The sequence below is a fragment of the Ranitomeya imitator genome, chromosome 2, assembly GCF_032444005.1.
Source record: "Ranitomeya imitator isolate aRanImi1 chromosome 2, aRanImi1.pri, whole genome shotgun sequence".
NCBI classification, from domain to species: domain Eukaryota; kingdom Metazoa; phylum Chordata; class Amphibia; order Anura; family Dendrobatidae; genus Ranitomeya; species Ranitomeya imitator.
Genome location: NC_091283.1, coordinates 73816597 through 73839530, shown reverse-complemented (window position 1 = coordinate 73839530; position 22934 = coordinate 73816597). Strand labels below are relative to the sequence as shown.

The following is a 22934-nucleotide window of genomic DNA, read 5'->3' as shown; positions in this document are numbered from 1 at the left end:
GGATTGCATGGTGGCGCTCCTGATGGACACCATCCATGGTGGAGTTAGAAGATTGCATGGTGGCGCTCCTGATGGATACCATCTATGCTGGAGTTAGAGGACTGCACGGTGGCGTTTCTGATGGACACCATCCATGGTGGAGTATAGGATTACATGGTGGTGCTCCTGATGGACACCATCCATGGTGGAGTTATAGGATTGCATGGTGTCGCTCCTGATGGACACCATCCATTTGGGAGTTAGAGGATTGCAGGGTGGCGCTCCTGATGGACACCATCAATGGTGGAGTTAGAGGATTGCATGGTAGCGCTCCTGATGGACACCATCCATGGTGGAGTTAGAGGATTGCATGGTGGCGCTCCTGATGGACACCATCCATGGTGGAGTTAGAGGATTGCATGGTGGCGCTCCTGATGGACACCATCCATTGTGGAGTTAGAGGATTGCAGGGTGGTGCTCCTGATGGACACCATCCATGGTGGCGTTACAGGATTGCAGGGTGGTGCTCCTGATGGACACCATCCATGGTGGAGTTAGAGGATTGCATGTTGGCGCTCCTGATGGACACCATCCATGGTGGAGTTAGAGGATTGCATGGTGGCGTTCCTGATGGACACCATCCATGGTGGAGTTAGAGGATTGCAGGGTGGTGCTCCTGATGGAAACCATCCATGGTGGAGTTAGAGGATTGCAGGGTGGCGCTCCTGATGGACACCATCCATGGTAGAGTTACTGGATTGCATGGTGGTGCTCCTGATGGACACCATCCATGGTGGAGTTACTGGATTGCATGGTGGCGCTCCTGATGGACACCATCCATGGTGGCGTTACAGGATTGCAGGGTGGCATTCCTGATGGACACCATCCATGGTGGAGTTAGAGGATTGCATGGTGGCGCTCCTGATGGAAACCATCCATGGTGGCGTTACAGGATTGCAGGGTGGCTTTCCTGATGGACACCATCCATGATGGAGTTAGAGGATTGCAGGGTGGCGCTCCTGATGGACACCATCCATGGTGGCGTTACAGGATTGCAGGGTGGCGCTACTGATGTAAACCATCCATGGTGGAGTTAGAGGATTGCACGGTGGCGCTCCTGATGGAAGCCATCCATGGTGGAGTTAGAGGATTGCACGGTGGCGCTCCTGATGGACACAATCCATGGTGGAGTTAGAGGATTGCATGGTGGCGCTCCTGATGGAAACCATCCATGGTGGCGTTACAGGATTGCAGGGTGGCGTTCCTGATGGACACCATCCATGGTGGAGTTACAGGATTGCAGGGTGGTGCTCCTGATGGAAACCATCCATGGTGGCGTTACAGGATTGCAGGGTGGCGCTACTGATGGAAGCCATCCATGGTGGAGTTAGAGGATTGCAGGGTGGCGCTCCTGATGGACACCATCCATGGTGGAGTTAGAGGATTGCAGGGTGGCGCTCCTGATGGACACCATCCATGGTGGAGTTAGAGGATTGCAGGGTGGCGCTCCTGATGGACACCATCCATGGTGGAGTTAGAGCATTGCAGGGTGGCGCTCTTGATGGAAACCATTCATGGTGGAGTTACAGGATTGCAGGGTGGTGCTCCTGATGGAAACCATCCATGGTGGAGTTAGAGCATTGCATGGCGGCGCTCCTGATGGACACCATCCATGGTGGAGTTAGAGGATTGCATGGTGGCACTCCTGATGGACACCATCCATGGTGGAGTTAGAGCATTGCATGGCGGCGCTACTGATGGACACCATCCATGGTGGAGTTACAGGATTGCATGGTGGCGCTCCTGATGGAAACCATCCATGGTGGAGTTACAGGATTACACGGTGGCGCTCCTGATGGACACCATCCATGGTGGAGTTACAGGATTGCAGGGTGGCGCTCCTGATGGACACCATCCATGGTGGAGTTAGAGAATTCCATGGCGGCGCTCCTGATGGACACCATCCATGGTGGAGTTACAGGATTGCAGGGTGGCGCTCCTGATGGACACCATCCATGGTGGAGTTACAGGATTACACGGTGGCACTCCTGATGGACACCATCCATGGTGGAGTTACAGGATTGCAGGGTGGCGCTCCTGATGGACACCATCCATGGTGGAGTTAGAGCATTGCATGGCGGCGCTCCTGATGGACACCATCCATGGTGGAGTTACAGGATTGCAGGGTGGCGCTCCTGATGGACACCATCCATGGTGGAATTAGAGCATTGCATGGCGGCGTTCCTGATTGACACCATCCATGGTGGAGTTACAGGATTGCAGGGTGGCGCTCCTGATGGACACCATCCATGGTGGAGTTACAGGATTACACGGTGGCGCTCCTGATGGACACCATCCATGGTGGAGTTACAGGATTGCAGGGTGGCGCTCCTGATGGACACCATCCATGGTGGAGTTAGAGCATTGCATGGCGGCGCTCCTGATGGACACCATCCATAGTGGAGTTACAGGATTGCAGGGTGGTGCTCCTGATGGACACCATCCATGGTGGAGTTAGAGCATTGCATGGCGGCGCTCCTGATGGACACCATCCATGGTGGAGTTACAGGATTGCAGGGTGGCGCTCCTGATGGACACCATCCATGGTGGAGTTAGAGCATTGCATGGCGGCGCTCCTGATGGACACCATCCATGGTGGAGTTACAGGATTGCAGGGTGGTGCTCCTGATGGACACCATCCATGGTGGAGTTAGAGCATTGCATGGCGGCGCTCCTGATGGACACCATCCATGGTGGAGTTAGAGGATTGCATGGTGGCACTCCTGATGGACACCATCCATGGTGGAGTTAGAGCATTGCATGGCGGCGCTCCTGATGGACACCATCCATGGTGGAGTTACAGGATTGCAGGGTGGCGCTCCTGATGGACACCATCCATGGTGGAGTTAGAGCATTGCATGGCGGCGCTCCTGATGGACACCATCCATGGTGGAGTTACAGGATTGCAGGGTGGTGCTCCTGATGGACACCATCCATGGTGGAGTTAGAGCATTGCATGGCGGCGTTCCTGATTGACACCATCCATAGTGGAGTTAGAGCATTGCACGGTGGCGCTCCTGATTGACACCATCCATGGTGGAGTTAGAGGATTGCAGGGTGGCGCTCCTGATGGACACCATCCATGGTGGAGTTAGAGGATTGCAGGGTGGCGCTCCTGATGGACACCATCCATGGTGGAGTTAGAGGATTGCATGGTGGCGCTCCTGATGGACACCATCCATGGTGGAGTTACAGGATTGCACGGTGGCGCTCCTGATTGACACCATCCATGGTGGAGTTACAGGATTGCAGGGTGGCGCTCCTGATGGAAACCATCCATGGTGGAGTTACAGGATTGCAGGGTGGCGCTCCTGATGGACACCATCCATGGTGGAGTTACAGGATTGCAGGGTGGCGCTCCTGATGGACACCATCCATGGTGGAGTTAGAGGATTGCAGGGTGGCGCTCCTGATGGACACCATCCATGGTGGAGTTACAGGATTGCAGGGTGGCGCTCCTGATGGACACCATCCATGGTGGAGTTAGAGGATTGCAGGGTGGCGCTCCTGATGGACACCATCCATGGTGGAGTTACAGGATTGCAGGGTGGCGCTCCTGATGGACACCATCCATGGTGGAGTTAGAGGATTGCAGGGTGGCGCTCCTGATGGACACCATCCATGGTGGAGTTAGAGGATTGCAGGGTCGCGCTCCTGATGGACACCATCCATGGTGGAGTTACAGGATTGCATGGTGGCGCTCCTGATGGACACCATCCATGGTGGAGTTACAGGATTGCATGGTGGCGCTCCTGATGGACACCATCCATGGTGGAGTTACAGGATTGCAGGGCGGCGCTCCTGATGGACACCATCCATGGTGGAGTTACAGGATTGCAGGGTGGCGCTCCTGATGGACACAATCCATGGTGGAGTTAGAGCATTGCAGGGTGGCGCTCCTGATGGACACCATCCATGGTGGAGTTAGAGGATTGCAGGGTGGCGCTCCTGATGGACACCATCCATGGTGGAGTTAGAGCATTGCAGGGTGGCGCTCCTGATGGACACCATCCATGGTGGAGTTAGAGCATTGCAGGGTGGCGCTCCTGATGGACACCATCCATGGTGGAGTTACAGGATTGCAGGGTGGCGCTCCTGATGGACACCATCCATGGTGGAGTTACAGGATTGCATGGTGGCGCTCCTGATGGACACCATCCATGGTGGAGTTACAGGATTGCAGGGCGGCGCTCCTGATGGACACCATCCATGGTGGAGTTACAGGATTGCAGGGTGGCGCTCCTGATGGACACAATCCATGGTGGAGTTAGAGCATTGCAGGGTGGCGCTCCTGATGGACACCATCCATGGTGGAGTTAGAGGATTGCAGGGTAGCGCTCCTGATGGACACCATCCATGGTGGAGTTAGAGCATTGCAGGGTGGCGCTCCTGATGGACACCATCCATGGTGGAGTTAGAGCATTGCAGGGTGGCGCTCCTGATGGACACCATCCATGGTGGAGTTACAGGATTGCAGGGTGGGGCTCCTGATGGACACCATCCATGGTGGAGTTACAGGATTGCAGGGTGGCGCTCCTGATGGACACCATCCATGGTGGAGTTAGAGCATTGCAGGGTGGCGCTCCTGATGGACACAATCCATGGTGGAGTTGCAGGGTGGCGCTCCTGATGGCATCTGAGTAATGTTAAAATATCCAAAGATGCAAGAGTCCTGTAAATTATTTCAAATATTTGACAGTCTCCCAAATATTGCAACTAAATATATCGCCCAGAAATCTTCTTAGCTCTAACCTCCAATCTCAATCTAAAAAGTCAAAAAAGTCAATCAGTGTAAATCCACTCCAGCCTCGCAGGTGTTAAAATCTCCATGGCGCACAAGAGTGAATGGGTAGTGCGCATTCCTGATGGATGTGCTAAACACTGCACGTATTGTGTTGCACACACGTAGAGCGAGTCCCTGCAGGGGTTAAACAGCTGAGCGCCCTCCCTCCAGCATTCCAGGCTTTTTGCTCCCATAGCTGCGCATGCGTCCTTTTGCGCCCAGTGCCAGATCCCTGCGCAGTGCGCCCCGGACATAGGACTGGAGGAGGGGGACGAGTGAGCGCAGTGCTGCGGCCAATCACTCCGGAGCGGCAGCAGGGGCAGAGCCACGGGCACACTGCACTCTGCAAACTTCTGGTGCCAAGCGAAAGTTGCCAGTGCGACCGGTAGGAGAGAGGGTGAGAGGAGCTGCCGCCCGGGAGCCACAAGGAGCGGAGCAGAGACTTTGTATCCGCCGCCGCCTCATCTCTGTCCCCTCTGCACTCTTTGTCCTCTGCCGGCACCATGCTCGGGAGATCCTGCTCCACTCTGCTGCTTTGCACTTTAGCCGTCTGCAGCCTCAGTGTCCGGGCTGACAAGACCAAAAGTTGTGTGGAGGTCCGGAAACTTTACGAGTCCAAAGGCTTCAACATGAACGATGCTCCAGCCCATGAAATCAATGGTGAGTTTATATGGGGGGTCTCTGCTGTGATTTACCCTAGTGGGGGCCGGTTGGGGGCCAATCTGGCCCTGTATGTGAGATATCGAGCCGACCGGTCCGTACATTGTGATTCCCTATATGATGAGCTTGGGTGTCCCATATTGGGGGGAGGGTCTCTGGGGATAATGTGCTGTGAATTACCCTAGTGGGGGCCGGTTGGGGGCCAATCTGGCCCTGTATGGGAGATATCGAGCCGACCGGTCCGTACATTGCGATTCCCCATATGATGAGCTTGGGTGTCCCATATTGGGGGGAGGGTCTCTGGGGATAATGTGCTGTGAATTACCCTAGTGGGGTCCGGTTGGGGGCCAATCTGGCCCTGTATGGGAGATATCGAGCCGACCGGTCCGTACATTGTGATTCCCTATATGATGAGCTTGGGTGTCCCATATTGGGGGGAGGGTCTCTGGGGATAATGTGTTGTGAATTACCCTAGTGGGGTCCGGTTGGGGGCCAATCTGGCCCTGTATGGGAGATATCGAGCCGACCGGTCCGTACATTGTGATTCCCTATATGATGAGCTTGGGTGTCCCATATTGGGGGGAGGGTCTCTGGGGATAATGTGTTGTGAATTACCCTAGTGGGGGCCGGTTGGGGGCCAATCTGGCCCTGTATGTGAGATATCGAGCCGACCGGTCCGTACATTGTGATTCCCCATATGATGAGCTTGGGTGTCCCATATTGGGGGGAGGGTCTCTGGGGATAATGTGCTGTGAATTACCCTAGTGGGGTCCGGTTGGGGGCCAATCTGGGCCTATATGTGAGATATCGAGCCGACCCGTCCGTACATTGTGATTCCCCATATGATGAGCTTGGGTGTCCCATATTGGGGGGAGGGTCTCTGGGGATAATGTGCTGTGAATTACCCTAGTGGGGGCCGGTTGGGGGCCAATCTGGCCCTGTATGGGAGATATCGAGCCGAGCGGTCCGTACATTGTGATTCCCCATATGACGAGCTTGGGTGTCCCCATTGGTGGCATGGTACCAGTGACTTCTGATGACACTAGAGGGGGTGTCGTGGCAGAATCCTCACCCCACCTCTCTGTCCTGGCTGTGGGGCCAGGTAAGTAGGGAAACCAGTGAACCATTAATGTGCGGACCTTCTACAGCAAAAGGACTGGTCTGGGATCAGAAAACTGCTGACCTGAAACATAACATGGGGAAAAAAGTATATATTAACTATAATAAATATATATATATTATTGTCCCATAAGTAATCGTAGTAATTATTCTGTTTTGTTCCAGTCCACGATACTTTTCGGATACAGTCGCCTTCTAACATTTCTAGTTGACCGTATTGTTGTAGGGTGTGCAGAGAACTGTACAATATCTGGTTGGTTTCGGGCCGGCTGTAGTGATTCAGACACAGGACACAAGGTCTGGACTGGGTTCAGTCACCCAAGTGTCCCATCAGGCCTGTGTTCTGCAGCCATGGTGTGCTCCAGCCTTCACACACTTTAATTGCACCTTGGGGCAGGATTTCCTCACTCTCTACCTTATTACCTATTGGCCGCTCCTTCCCATTGTGTGGCTTTCTGCATTGTTTTCTCTACCCTCCTGTATACTTCTGTTGGGTGCTTTGTACTTTTTCTGAGTAGGTGGTAGCGATCTGCTGAGGAGATCCCACAAGGAGCTGATTCCGTTGTCACAAAGCTTTCATTACTTGTTTCTCAATAGTGTAAATATTTACTGTTTATTTGATTGTGTATTTTACTGTTTCTCTGCATTGGGACCTTTGTAAGGGTGTTTTTTTTTTCTCTTAAGGGTTAATCAGACATCGCCGCACAATAACCCTTTCAGTTCTACAGATGGTCTTTTGAGAAGTTATGTCTGGCACCTTCTCGTTCCTTTTCAAAATGTTTGGTTTGAAAATATTGCGCTTGAACATTGCCGTCGAGTCTGGACTTGGAGCAATCGCATGACTAATACAGTACAGGGAATTTTTAGGGTTTGCATATTCAATATTAGTTTTTTTTTTTGCTGCCAAAACGTGGGCACTTATTCTATTTTTTTCTTAATAGGTAAAATTCTGCCAAAGTCATAGGGAGTGTGAATATATTTTTAGTAGTTTCGAGTCAGGATAACCAGACATCAAGTGTGATTTACCGGTGACACTTCTGGTCATTTTCCATTCCGTTGCCCAGGAGTTGATTCGTCTTTTTGTGTAATATAGCAGACCTCATACCTGTAGGACAGGGCAGAGTGGTGGCTCAGTGGTTAGCACTGTTACTTTGCAGCGCTGGTGTCCTCGGATAGGCTACGTTCACACTAGCGTTATGCGCCGCTGCGTCGGCGACGCGACGCACAACGCACCGAAAAACGCTGCGTTTTTCGACGCGTGCGTCGTTTTTTGATGAAAATCGGACGCAAGAAAAATGCAACTTGTTGCGTTTTCTTGGTCCGACGCTAGCGTCAAAAAAGACGCACGTGTCGGAAAACGCAACAAGCAAAAACGCATGCGTCCCCCATGTTAAACATAGGGGCGCATGACGCGTGCGTCGCCGCTGCGTCGCCCGACGCTAGCGCGACGCACACTAGCCGAACGCTAGTGTGAACGTAGCCTTAATATCTCACCAAGAACAACATCTGCAAGAAGTTTGTTTGTTCTCCCCATGTTTGTGTGTTTAATCACTGATAGGGAATTTTAGATTTTGAGCCCCAGTGTGAACTGTGATGTCACAAACTATGTCTATGAAGCGCTATGGAATATGCTGGCACTATATAATAGCAAAGCATAACAATAAAAATAGTGGAGTATATGTATCTTGCAGCTTGGGTGCTAGTCCTTGATTTTTTTTTTTTTTTTTTTCTCTCCACGTGTGACTTGGCTGTATACACCCATAAACCTTTTTACTTTCCCTTTCTTTGTCCTCCTGCTTTTAAGACTTATATTTTCTTTGCCAGCAACATATGGTGACAAATTTCCATAAGACCCTTGATAGCATTTCTATCTGGATTGTTATGTAATCTGATTCTGCCTAACAATGGTGATGTACATGCTATTCATAGTCTGCGGAAGGCCGGTGACCACTCCTATAATGGTAATGGTTGTCATTAGTCCTTCAGAAACTTTCACCTCTGAGGAGCACAAAGGCTACTTTGAATATTGTAAGATGTCATAGACCTACTTGCAGAACTAGTCTTACTTTGGCTGAGTATGCATCTGTCAGCATTGCAGGACTGGCCCAATCTCAGAACACCGTTGGGTCAGTGTGCCTAAAAAGTTGCCTTTACTATTTTTACTTTTGGGGAGTTTTTATATTGGTGGCTGTGAAAGAACTGTTTTTTGCTCCTTAAGTCTTAATTGTTTTGTCCAGATTAGGACTCTTAATTGTCCAAGGAAATGGGACATGTCTAACGACTACTGAAGCCAAACTTGTCCCAATTCTTCCAGTTAATACATAGGTTATGTTAAAGTGAGGCGTGCACAGATCCTCCAGTGTTCTCCTCTGTAGGTGTGCTTTTTCAGAGCAGCTGGTAGGCTCCCATGTTTTTTTTTTTTTTCCAGGGACATCATTTGGGCCATAAGTAGACGCTGTTGGAAAAATGGGAAGTGTCGCTCAATTGGTTTGTTTATTTCTGCACTTCATCGTACCTCTTTTTTTTTTTAGCATACGGTTATGTTAACTTCCAATGTATGTGACACTAAACCCCCCCCCCCCCCACCACTCCAGTGTACAGTAGCAGTACTGTATATTTTGACATCCTCGTATCTTTATATTTTGGCATTAGTACATTTTATTTTATTTTTTTGACGTTTTGTCTACAAGTTTGCCAAATTCTGTTTAAAAAAAAAAAAAAGTTCCAAAGGCTCTGTAAAATAACCAAAGTGCTAGAAGTAAGGACAGTTGTATACTTTGTAGCTGATAATGACTTAGGAATCCATCAGTTCATGTTAGCTGCTTGGGGTCCAATTTGGGATACCTGTATGTAAAGGAAACTCTGTGATTTTTCTGTGACCCACTTTCTTTTGGAGGTTAAAGCAGATGTTTTTCTGTTGGGTTTTATTACTGTTTTTGCTGAATTAATTATAAGTTCTATCCAGTAATCTGCAGAAGGTTCCCTAAACGCTGGGAGTGGGCAGGTTACTATAGACTACAGCTGCATTCATATGACCTCCCCATACACATGGATACTCAGTTCAGCTGATAAACTGTGCCAGAGGTGTCCAGTAGAGGCTTATCTCCCTTGAGAACAGACAATTGGGCATGTTAAAATCTAGCATGCCTGATACTTGCCTTACAGGGAAAGTTGGGCCACCAACCACAGGATAGTCATCCAGTCCTTCCAAACTCAACAAGTAGTTCTGAGTACATATGGCTTTATAGTATGGTTGTTTAATAAGGCCGTCCAAAACAACCGTATGCAAAAAAGTTATGCTGCTGAAAGAAAAACTTCTAGTTTTGTCAGGTACTCGGCTTCTGGAGATTTTCCGTCCTTGCTAAATGTAACTTAGGAGCCTTATAAAAGTGTTGATGTCAAAGGCCTCGTCAACTGTTTAATAGCTTATAACGAGGGGTATTTTGTGGGTTTGGACCTGTCAAGTAGATTGTTTTTGTCTAAACTGACAATGTATGGCTTGAATTTATAAATCATGGTTTGAGGGGTTGTTGGCACAAAGTTTCTGTTCAAACCAAGCCCAGGCACTTGGTGTGGCCGAGCGGTACAGTGCACCGTCTTCTTGTTTTCGCTCTATCTCCGTCTCTTCTTTAGCTCCTGGAAAGCCGAAGCTGTCATTCAAGAAAGAGAATAAGGTGCATGGTGATCGAAAGCAGGTAGATGCACTGACCGGGTTGTCCACACTAAGAGAGCAACGCGCGTCGGGGCTTGGTTTGAATAGTCAGTTTGCACTGACAGACTCCCTTTAATGAACATGTCAGTTCCTGGGCCTTTCCTAAGCCACCACCATAACGTTATATAAACCCTTTCCTGGACTATCAGAAATAAGTGTATGTCACACTAAGGACCTTCTAAGTATGAAACATCCAGGACTAGTCCTGTGGGGTGCCGATTCGCAGTCACCCGGCTTCATTGCTGATGGCTTCGAAAAGCAGAGAGAATACTTGAGCCCTGATGGTGACGTGTATCCAGTGTGGAGCATGATTACAAAATATGAGACGGTGTAACTTTGGGGGAATTTGCCCCCTCCACCGGACTAGTTGTGGATATTTTACACTGCAAGGCAGATTTATATTTTGATTTTTCAGACTTAGAAATTAGTGTATGGTATATGAAAGACCTCAGGATTGGGCTTTTATCACGTGGTGGTGCAGCGGGGGCTGCTGAGCTGACAGGTTCCCTTGACCATGTGCCCTCTTCTCATTTAGTTGAATCATTTGCATCAAGTCAAAAATGTAATTCTGCAAGTTATGACTGTCATTGTGTACATGGTCCAACATTTTCAGTTCTTTTTAGACCCTCTCTTTATGCCCCATAAAGGTTGCAAGCGGCCTTCCTTACCATTTTTTATTTTTTTTTCTAGCTTTGTCTGTTTCTGTAAAGACGGCCGGAAAGACTGAATTTCTCCAGGCGAAATATGATCTGAGCCACCAGAAATATTTGTACCCTTCAGAATGAGAAAAATGTGCATAGAATTTTAAGTTTGAGCGAAGTGTGGTGGTAGAGGGGGAGCCACTGACATTTGTTCTTATTATAGACTTTTCCCTAAAAAAGTGTTTGGTGTTTTTTTTGTTGTTTTTTTTGTGCTTTTTGTTTAATAGTTTTTTTTTTTTTTTTGAAGCCCAAATCATCTATGTGGGCACTAGCGCAAAGCAACATAATTTCAGGCGACCAACTAAAAGTCCACTTTGTTTTTTTTTTTAAAGATTTAGAATGGTTGGACGTAATATTTTAATATGTGACTTGGTTTTGAAGCTTTTGTCACATGCTACATATGAGATGCTCTAGGAGTCTGTTAAATGTCCACTTTCCAGACTTTTAAATGAGGTTTGGTAAGGATATGAAGTTCTAGTGTTAAAGGACTCGGCCAAGAAGGGACTTGTGAATAATTGGCTACTCTATGCAAGAAGAGATTTCGACAGGCAGTTATAGACTGACTTATGATCATTTACCAAATTGGGGAACTTCAGTATAACATTAATGAATGCTAAAGTTGAAACATCTGAGGTTGCATATTTCAGCAGGTTGGTATTACTAGTGATGAACACACGTGCTGCGATAAGGTGTTATCCGGCCATGCTGTGGTGCTATCCGAATTACTTCGGCATGCTCAAATAATATGTTTGAGTCTCTGCGGCTGTTAGACTGCAGGGATTGCCGGACAGCCGGGAGACATGCAGCCGCGGGGACTCGAACATATTATTCTATCACGTCCAAGACACTCGGTTAGCGCCCGAGCATGCTCAGATAACACCTTATCTAAGCACGCTCACTCCTCACTAATTACTACGCCTTCCTATATTATTTGCTTGAGGGTTGACTGCAATTTTTGTTTTTGACAGATGTGGACTCGCCTTGATGCATCTACTACTATTTCCAGCATGGTGTCATAGTTCCAATGTTAGTTTTGCTTAACACAAGAAATCTATAAATATACAAAGTATTTTTTGCACATTACTACACTTTAAAGGGGTGGTCCAGTCTAAGAAGAAAAGTATGCAGACGGTCTGTCACTACATGCTGCTGAATCATGACATTGTGCACGTTCCCATGTGTTCTCCCTGCGGGTGGGCATTCTTGTGACCGGCTGTATGTGAATTTTGCACAACTCTAGTCACATGCCAACTAAACTCCCCACTGCTTCTCCATGTTTTAGTGGAGGATAGTCTAGTTGGCACATGACTGCTAGCATGCAACTCGCCTGCAAGTGTTCATATGACCGCCCACCTTGATGGGGGGACATTCATTCTACAATTACATAGTGATTGCGGACTTTTCTTCTTGAAATGGGCAACCCCTTTTTATGGCCAAAGCGGTGAAAGGGTATGTGCACACCTTGAGTATTTTACAGGGTTTTTTTTTTTTTTAAATTTATGGCTGAAAAACGCTGAACGAATGGACATGTTGCAAACTTGAAAAATTTAAAAATTACTTTGGCTTTAGCAGCATGTGCATAAGATTTCACAAACTTCACTTTGCAGGTACTGTAAAATGGCGTTTTTTTTATTTTTTATTCCCCCTGCCCCCTCCCCCCATGGGGGAATAAAAATCAGCAAAATCAGTGAAACTGGAACAAAATCAACGAGACCTTTCTAGCACACTAGCGGTTTTGAAGAGGATCTGTTCACTTTTCAGTTTTAGGCTACTTTCACACTAGCGTTGTTTGCTGTACATCGCAATGCGTCGTTTTGGAGAAAAACGCATCCTGCAAATGTGCCCGCAGGATGCGTTTTTCTCCATAGGCTTGCATTAGCGACGCATTGCGGCGTATGGCCACACGTCGCATCCATCGTGCGACGGATGCGTCGTGTTTTGGCTGACCTTCGGCACAAAAAAAGTTACATGTAACTTTTTTTGTGCGTCGAGTTCGCCATTTTCAACCACGCATGCGCGGCCGGAACTCCGCCCCCTCCTCCCCAGACCTTACAATGGGGCAGTGGATGCGTTGTAAAACTGCATCCGCTACCCCCGTTGTTCATTTCTTTCACAACGTGCGTTGGGCCGACGCATGGCGACTGCCCCGCACTGGCGCATCTTTACGTAGGACTCTACATTATGCTGTTCCTGCATTGTACCTCCTGGAAATTGTATTAATAAATTGATCGCTGGGTCAGAGTTGGGGTACGTACCTGCACACTTTCACAGTATCCAGTCACTCTGATTGCGCCCTTAAACGAGTGCGTTTTTAGAGTCGGCCGTGTAAATCTGCCTGCAGTGCTCATACTGGCTGTGGCTGTCTCGACTCAAGCTCGACAACTTCATAGAAATGTATGCGGCGGTCACGCTTGGGTTAGAAGAGCCACTGGCCAGTCCATGCAATGCGGTCCCAACTCAGTCCATTTTATACATCCGTCTGACTGCGCACTAAGGCCGGGGTCACACTTGCAAGTTGAATGCGAGAAACTCGCCCATCAATATCCGGCAATGCCACCGCCACTCGGACCGGAGCTTTCAGCCGCATAGAAATACATGCAGCCGCGCACTGCGGTCCCGAGTGACAGCGGCAGTGCTGGGACTTGATGCGAGAGACTTGTGGGAGTTTCTCGCATTCAACTTGCAAGTGTGACCCCGGCCTAACAAGGATGTTCAACTATTATTAATGGTACCAACCCAGTTGTCAATTCATACATTTCTAGCAGGAATAATGGAAGAGAAGCAGAATGTTAAAAAAACAACAACAAACAAACAAAAAACGTCCAGAATTTTTCCATGCGGGATAGAAATATTTACCAAAACCGACTTGTCTGGTGATGACAGATCCTCCGTTAGGTGAGTATCATGACTAAAGATGCATGCTCTTTGTAAGGGAGTGGAGTGGCTACCTGACCATCTTGGGTAGTGGGCGCTGCTTATTATTAATTTCCCCAATGAAAGACCGTTCTGGCCTGTTCAGACAGTCCTACAGTCTGGACCGATCGTTCCTACAAATCCATTCGTGGAATGTTAATTGTTAATAATTAATTATTTATTTATATAGCGCCAACATATTCCGCAGCACTTTACAGTTATAGAGGGGATTTGTACAGACAATAGACATTACAGCATAACAGATACCAGGAGGAATGGGGGCCCTGCTTATAATCTGATGAAAAGGGGAGACACGAGAGGTGGATGGTAACAATTGCTTCAGTTATTCGGACCAGCCATAGTGTAAGGGTACCGTCACACTATACGATTTACCTACGATCACGACCAGCGATATGACCTGGCCGTGATCGTAGGTAAATCGTAGTGTGGTCGCTGGGGAGCTGTCACACAGACAGCTCTCAGCGACCAACGATGCCGAGGTACCCGGGTAACCAGGGTAAACATCGGGTTACTAAGCGCAGGACCGCGCTTAGTAACCCGATGTTTACCCTGGTTACCAGCGTAAAAAAAACCAAACAGCACATACTTACATTCTGGTGTCCGTCAGGTCCCTTGCCGTCTGCTTCCCGCACTCACTGACTGCCGGCCGTAAAGTGAAAGTGAAAGCACGTCACCGCTGTGCTCTGCTTTCACTTTACGGCCGGCAGTCACAGTGCGGGAAGCAGACGGCAAGGGACCTGACGGACACCAGAATGTAAGTATGTGCTGTTTGTTTTTTTTTTACGCTGGTAACCAGGGTAAACATCGGGTTACGAAGCGCGGTCCTGCGCTTAGTAACCCGATGTTTACCCTGGTTACAAGCGAACGCATCGCTAGATCGGTGTCACACACACCGATCTAGCGATGCCAGCGGGAGATCCAGCGACAAAAGAAAGTTCTAAACGATCTGCTACGACGTACGATTCTCAGCAGGATCCCTGATCACTGCTGCGTGTCAGACACAGCGATATCGTAACGATATCGCTGGAACGTCACGAATCGTACCGTCGTAGCGATCGAAATGGCAGTGTGTGACGGTACCCTAAGGCTCGGGTGTTCATGTAAAGCTGCATGAACCAGTTAACAGCCTAAATATGTAACACTACTGTTGTAAATGGACCTTTATCTTGTTGGCTCGGTCATTTGTATGTTTGGTACTAAATGTTTATCACTGTGTTCAACTTTTTCTAGGTGTCGGCAAATTTACTTGTTTTTACTTGAAATCTTAAACTCCTTTGTCTGGAGATAGGAATGGAAATGAAGGCAGGCTCCAGTGATGAGCTCAGCAATTCTGCTTCATTCAGTTTGCTTGTATGAGTTTATTTCGTTATGTCTTTGTTTTTGTAACATTCTGTTCTTGGAAGATCGGAGGCGTGTGTGGAAATATTTGGGGACATTTGTTGGTCATAAATGGTGTGCACAGTGGAGCTAATAAGTTGCTATTGCATCTCTAGGATGTTGGAAGTCATTGATCAGTTGGAAGGCAGGTCTGGACTTTAATTGTTGACCCCCTTCCCCCAGGGCCCGTTGACTCTGCTGCTTCCTCCCCCATCAGTACACAGCTTGCCACATCTACCATGATTCAAAAAACACAGTGCTGAATATTTTGTTAGTTTGACATAATGTAAAATTCAGTAAATGCTGCCATGGATTTACTAACGTACAACCCATGATCCCAGTTGCTGCATGTGTAGTAACCGGCTGAAAAATATAAACCAGGCAGATCAAGTGTTGTGCTTGAAGACCATCTACAGAGACAATTTTCCATAAGTTTATGGTCGAAAAATTATTTTGACAGGAGATAATTGATGACAATGCTAGATCCTTACCTTTCTAAATTTCTATGAAATGTTTGAATACTTTTTGGCCACTTTTTCTGTCTGGCAACTTTTTTTTTATATATAACTTTTCTACTTTCCAATTTTGCAATCTAAAGACCAAAGATATTTGTATTACAGATCTGTGTCATTGTTTAATATGGTGGCACATATTGATCCACTGTCTTTGTGAAGTGCTTATACACTTGGAGTGAGGATTTTGTATCAGATCTTCCATTTGAAGTGTGTGATTTTTGGAGCAGATCTGGTTCAAGGGTCATGTGAAAAAAAAAAATTATTGGAAAAATTATGTGAACATAGCCTTAGAACTCTTACTGGATTTTTTTGTGTTTCCTCCGTTGACTGGAACAGCTCCAGTTGTGCACTTTTAGGCTACGTTCCCATGATGAGCTTTTGGTGAGGTGCAGTATTTCTGCACCTATTATGTAAATTAGGTTACTTGTACCTTTTTTCATTGCCTTTGTGTTGTACAATCACCTTTTGTTGGCGCTCTGCTTATTGCCAAGACTGTGTTTTACCATTCGTGGCGAGTGAGTATTATCTGAGCATGCTCGGGTGCTAGCTGAGTGTCTTCGAAAAATGTTCCGAGTCCCCGCAGCTTCATGTCTCTCGTCTGTTCGACAGCCGCAACACATGGGGTTTCCTGTTTCTTAGGCAATCCTCGCATGTGTTGCTGCTATTGAACAGATGAGAGACATGCAGCCGCGGGGACTCAAACATATTTTTCAAGCACGCCGAAGTCACTCAGCATCAGAGCATGCTCACATAACGCCTTATCTACTAGCATGTTCGCTCATCACTAGTAACCATGAATACAATTTATCAGGAGCACCTTGGTTCAGACTCCTAATATTTTCCTTACACACATAACTGACAGTGCGCCTGTCTAAGAAAGTTATTCGCCGTCCCCTCCAGTCTCTTCGACCTCCGTGTTCTCTCTTGTTTGTGAATTGTAACTCTTGCTATCCTGATGTCGCCTTTTTCCGTTTCCATTTTTAATGTGTAACGTGAACATAGTTGACAACCTACAAACTCTTCACACACACCTGGGAAACGTTTTTTTTCCCCCCTCCTCCTGTTCCAGGAATGGCAGAGCAGAGATCTAGAGATGTTTGCTGGCTCTGTCGCATCCACATCTTGTGTTAATTGAAGTTTTTTTTTTCTTTTTCCCCTCTTCTCAGGAAATCCTGGTCTAAAAGAACCGTTTTACAGTCTCGGTCATATTTTAGAATTTTGGCCGGCTCCCTTCATACCAAGGGATGCGTCAGCAGTGGAAAGTCTGGTGCCGTCTTTCCTGCTCCATAATGCAGCGATTGATTCCTCTTGGGCCGCGCTCAGCTCTTCGCTTGTCTGGCTTTGTGGCTTCGTACCTGCACAAGACCTTTACTAATGTTTCACTTTTGGCGCTTTGCATTCGGGGGGTGGACGGGACAGGATCTAATGTGGCGTGGTGATAGTGATTGATATCGTCTATGGTGGTGGAGCAGATCGGACCATATGGTGAATCCTGCACATTGTTACCTGTGCGCTGGAGACCTGGGCTAAAGACTATAAATTGTGACTAATGTATTCACCCAATATTTGTCCCATCCTTTATCTCCTTCCTAAGGCTGCCGCTGCCTTTATTTGGGCTATTCAATGACCTACTGGACGGCTTTATCTCCCATAACAAAAGAGATGCCTTTTTAGCCAGAAACCTTCGGAGACCACCAAGGACTCTGAGCTCACGCAGTGCAACGCCGCACCGCGCTCAACAATAACAAAAATGCCTGACTGAATAGTCCAAAAATGTGGAGTGGTGGAAGCGTTCATCTACGTCCAGAACACTGTCACAACACAGACAGACCGACCCGAGCAAATACCTCTGGGCCGCGAAAATAGAACGGAGAAGTGTTTAGGGCTACTGGTATGACCCGTGTATGTGACTCCGCGCCCGAAATATCACCAGTCACATTCGTAGGCGGACATTTCGGTAAACGTTACATTTACGGTAATAAACCTATGAAAAACTTTGACTTGGACGTATGAGACCATAAAATAGATTATTCTTTACAATTCTTGTGTTTTTTAAAGGCATATGATAGAAAATTTCATAGATGATTCCTACTAAATATCACGCCGGAATCTGAACTTTGCATTGTGTTACCAAAAAGTGGTGAAAAAAGTTGCTTGTTCCACTGATTATTTATTTATTTTTTTTTTCATGCAGATATGTGCTGCAAAATATACAGTAGAAATTTGTACTGATTATTGCATTATTTATTAATTTCTGTTTAAATAAGCTTTTAGCGCAGAAACGCCAGCGGCCGCTTCACCCCATACCGGGAGACCAGCAGTGCTCACTTCTCTGGATGTTAGGGGCCATCATTACGATTGAGAAGTGGACAAACCCTTTAAAGCCACGAGCCCCTGTTACTTTCTATTAAATTCTATTAAATTCTATTCATGTCAAGATCAAAACAAATCACAAACTGCGTCCCTTCTTTATAAAGGGAGTCTGTCACCTGTTTGTTTGTTTTTTTTGCCATCTGATCTGAGAGCAGAAATGTGTCACTTACCGCTGATAAAACCTTCTACCATGTAGCCTTCCATATTCATTTATAACCCCTCCACTGGCTGCTTTCTGCCTATGCGCAGTACACAGCTGCCAATCAGTGGTGTGGGCGGGGTTATCCAGGGCTCAGTGCTCAGAGAACTGCTAGATCTGCAGCAGATAAAACTGATTTTTATCAAACCTGCACAAAGTAGCCCAGCAAGTGACATCTCGAGGCAATCTGGGTCTCTGACTCTACATTATGCTGCTCTCAGATTACATAGAAACCTGCAGAAAGATTCCCTTTCGTGGTAATTCCACAGACTGTCCATCCCCTCAGCAGATGTCAAATCCACTTTTTAAAAAATGACTTCTCAGAATTGAAGCAGTTTCCGCATGGACACCATGCAGTGTGCAGCCGTCACATCCAAAGCGGACATCCAAGGGCCGAAGTCTTCCACGGACTCTGTACAATCACATTTTGCGTTTTTCCATGTAAATTTGCCATAAGACAATTTTTCTCATGATTACCCCCTCTTGTGATACGGTAAAAAGTAAGAACCCCTTTATTCTCTCCGAACATTTGGTATTTTTAGTTACATGGATGGTATTTTTTTTTTTTTTTTTGCACATATGTCTTGTTTGTTCCCATCTGCTCAGTGTTGGCACATGTTCATTGATTATTTTTTTTTTATTATTCTCCATTGCTTGTCTTTGCAGGCTGCATTTGCATTACACTTCCTCCTAAGTCCTGAGGTGTGCTGTGCAGCCCAGTGATAATTTATGAGTGCACATGTCACTGGCTGCCTGAGGCTGTTCGAAACTTTGCTTGTCTCTTGCTTGCCCTGATTTCTGCACAGGCCTATCCTATCATCCACCTGTGATCGGCAAAAATCTGACTGCCGAATCCATAACTGGAATCTCTGCAGTTTTTTTTTTTTTTCCCAATGTAATCTGACAGTAGTATGATGCAGGGGCAGAGACCCTGATTCCAGCAACGTATCACTTAGTTTGTACTGTATGCCTGATGCATTAATATCTGTGGGTTTAGCCAACATTAGTCTAATGTGCAAGAGGGGCCTTAAAGGGGTTGTCCAATCAAAACCGATAAGTCTGCAGTCACTCTGTGACTGCAGACTTACGATTTCCCCCAGCGCACACATTGTGCGCTGAAAGGATTTGCTGGTTTCGGACCCAGGACCAGTGAGTAATATATATCCCCGGCCAGTGGGTGCAGCCTCACTATCCATACCCTTGTCTGGAGCAAGGTTGCACCCTCTACTCGGCCAGTCCTGTCACTAGATGGGTCGTGCAAGTGCATGGAGCAAGGCCATACCCGCTGGCCGGAAGCATGTATAACTCATACATACCCTCCGATTGCGGCTCAGAAACCGGCGAATCCCCGCAGTGTATTCACTGGGGGGGATTCATAAGTCTACAGTCACACAGAGTGACTGCAGACCTATCGATTTTGGACCGGACCACCCCTTTATCATTTATTCTCATTGGCTATCAGTTATCCTGAAATTGTTCATTTCGAGATGGATAGATAAATAGAAAGGAAGCGCACACAGCTGGTAGAGGGTGCTGGCTGAACTGGACGTGTCCACGATCAAACGTATTGGACTTGTTATATCCGCTTTTCCATAGAACGCTTTTCCAGAACTGGGCTGACTGCTTTAGATGGTTTTTTGGCAAAGTCTAACCTGTCCTTTCTATTTTGAAAGGTGTTTTCCTCACAAACAAAGTTTTTAAATTTTAACCAACATGTTAAACGGAGATCTGGGAATAATATTAACCCCTTTACCCCCAAGGGTGGTTTGCACGTTAATGACCAGGCCAATTTTTACAATTCTGACCACTGTCCCTTTATGAGGTTATAACTCCGAAACGCTTCAACGGATCCTGGTGATTCTGACATTGTTTTCTCGTGACATATTGTACTTCATGATAGTGGTAAAATTTCTTTGATAGTACCTGCGTTTATTTGTGAAAAAAACGGAAATTTGGCGAAAATTTTGAAAATTTCGCAATTTTCAAACTTTGAATTTTTATGCAATTAAATCACAGAGATATGTCACACAAAATACTTAATAAGTAACATTTCCCACATGTCTCCTTTACATCAGCATAATTTTGGAACCAATTTTTTTTTTTGTTAGGGAGTTATAAGGGTTAAAAGTTGACCAGCAATTTCTCATTTTTACAACACCATTTTTTTTTAGGGACCACGTCTCATTTAAAGTCATTTTGAGGGGTCTATATGATAGAAAATGCCCAAGTGTGACACCATTCTAAAAACTGCACCCCTCAAGGTGCTCAAAACCACATTCAAGAAGTTTATTAACCCTTCAGGTGTTTAATAGGAATTTTTGGAATGTTTAAATAAAAATGAACATTTAACTTTTTTACACAAAAAATTTACTTCAGCTCCAATTTGTTTTATTTTACCAAGGGTAACAGGAGAAATTGGACCCAAAAACTTGTTGTCCAATTTGTCCTGAGTACGCTGATACCCCATATGTGGCAGTAAACCACTGTTTGGGCGCATGGGAGAGCTCGGAAGGGAAGGAGCGCTATTTGACTTTTCAATGCAAAATTGACAGGAATTGAGATGGGACGCCATGTTGCGTTTGGAGAGCCACTGATGTGCCTAAACATTGAAACCCCCCACAAGTGACACCATTTTGGAAAGTAGACCCCCTAAGGAACTTATCTGGATGTGTGGTGAGCACTTTGACCCACCAAGTGCTTCACAGAAGTTTATAATGCAGAACCGTAAAAATAAAAAATCATATTTTTTCACAAAAATTATATTTTTGCCCCCAATTTTTTATTTTTCCAAGGGTAAGAGAAGAAATTGGACCACAAAAGTTGTTGTCCAATTTGTCCTGAGTACGCTGATACCCCATATGTGGCAGTAAACCACTGTTTGGGCGCATGGGAGAGCTCGGAAGGGAAGGAGCGCAGTTTGACTTTTCAATGCAAAATTGACAGAAATTGAGATGGGACGCCATGTTGCGTTTGGAGAGCCACTGATGTGCCTAAACATTGAAACCCCCCACAAGTGACACCATTTTGGAAAGTAGACCCCCTAAGGAACTTATCTAGAGGTGTGGTGAGCACTTTGACCCACCAAGGGCTTCACAGAAGTTTATAATGCAGAGCCATAAAAATAAAACAAAATTTTTTTCCCACAAAAATTATTTTTTAGCCCCCAGTTTTGTATTTTCCCTAGGGTAACAGGAGAAATTGGACCCCAAAAGTTGTTGTCCAATTTGTCCTGAGTACGCTGATACCCCATATGTGGGGGGGGAACCACCGTTTGGGCGCATGGGAGGGTTCGGAAGGGAAGGAGCGCCATTTGGAATGCAGACTTAGATGGAATGGTTTGCAGGCGTCACATTGCGTTTGCAGAGCCCCTAATGTACCTAAACAGTAGAAACCCCCCACAAGTGACACCATTTTGGAAAGTAGACCCCCTAAGGAACTCATCTTGATGTGTTGTAAGAGCTTTGAACCCCCAAGTATTTCACTACAGTTTATAACGCAGAGCCGTGCAAATAAAAAATATTTTTTTTTCCACAAAAATTATATTTTAGCCCCCAGTTTTGTATTTTTCCAAGGTTAGCAGGAGAAATTGGACCCTAAATGTTGTTGTCCAATTTGTCCTGAGTACGCTGATACCCAATATGTGGGGGGGAACCACCGTTTGGGCGCATGGGAGGGCTCGGAAGGGAAGGAGCATCATTTGGAATGCAGACTTAGATGGATTGGTCTGCAGGCGTCACATTGCGTTTGCAGAGCCCCTAATGTACCTAAACAGTAGAAACCCCCCACAAGTGACCCCATATTGGAAACTAGACCCCTCAATGAACTTATCTAGATGTGTTGTGAGAACTTTGAACCCCCAAGTGTTTCACTACAGTTTATAACGCAGAGCCGTGAAAATAAAAAATCTTTTTGTTTTCCCACAAAAATTATTTTTTAGCCCCCAGTTTTGTATTTTCCCAAGGGTAACAGGAGAAATTGGTCCACAAAAGTTGTTGTCCAATTTGTCCTGAGTACGCTGATACCCCATATGTTGGGGTAAACCCCTGTTTGGGCACACAGGAGAGCTCGGAAGGGAAGGAGCACTGTTTTACTTTTTCAACGCAGAATTGGCTGGAATTGAGATCGGACGCCATGTCGTGTTTGGAGAGCCCCTGATGTGCCGAAACAGTGGAAACCCCCCAATTATAACTGAAACCCTAATCTAAACACACCCCTAACCCTAATTCCAACGGTAACCCTAACCACACCTCTAACCCTGACACACCCCTAACCCTAATCCCAACCCTATTCCCAACTGTAAATGTAATCTAAACCCTAACCCTAACTTTAGCCCCAACCCTAACTGTAGCCCCAACCCTAACCCTAACCCTAGCCCTAGCCCTAACCCTAACCCTAACCCTAGCCCTAACCCTAGCCCTAACCCTAACCCTAGCCCTAACCCTAGCCCTAACCCTAGCCCTAACCCTAGCCCTAGCCCTAACCCTAGCCCTAACCCTAGCCCTAACCCTAGCCCTAACCCTAA

The 22934-nt window shown here is 46.6% G+C and overlaps 1 protein-coding gene across 1 annotated transcript in view; it reads left to right on the top strand.

The window, feature by feature from the left end:
- The first annotated feature begins 5031 nt into the window (after positions 1–5031).
- The window catches only part of GPC4 (glypican 4), a 190595-nt gene continuing 172692 nt past the window's right edge, over positions 5032–22934 (top strand). The window contains exon 1 of the mRNA XM_069746954.1: positions 5032–5482. Within this exon, the coding sequence (XP_069603055.1) occupies positions 5326–5482 (157 nt within the window). The 5' untranslated portion in view covers positions 5032–5325. The remainder of the gene's footprint in view (positions 5483–22934) is intronic.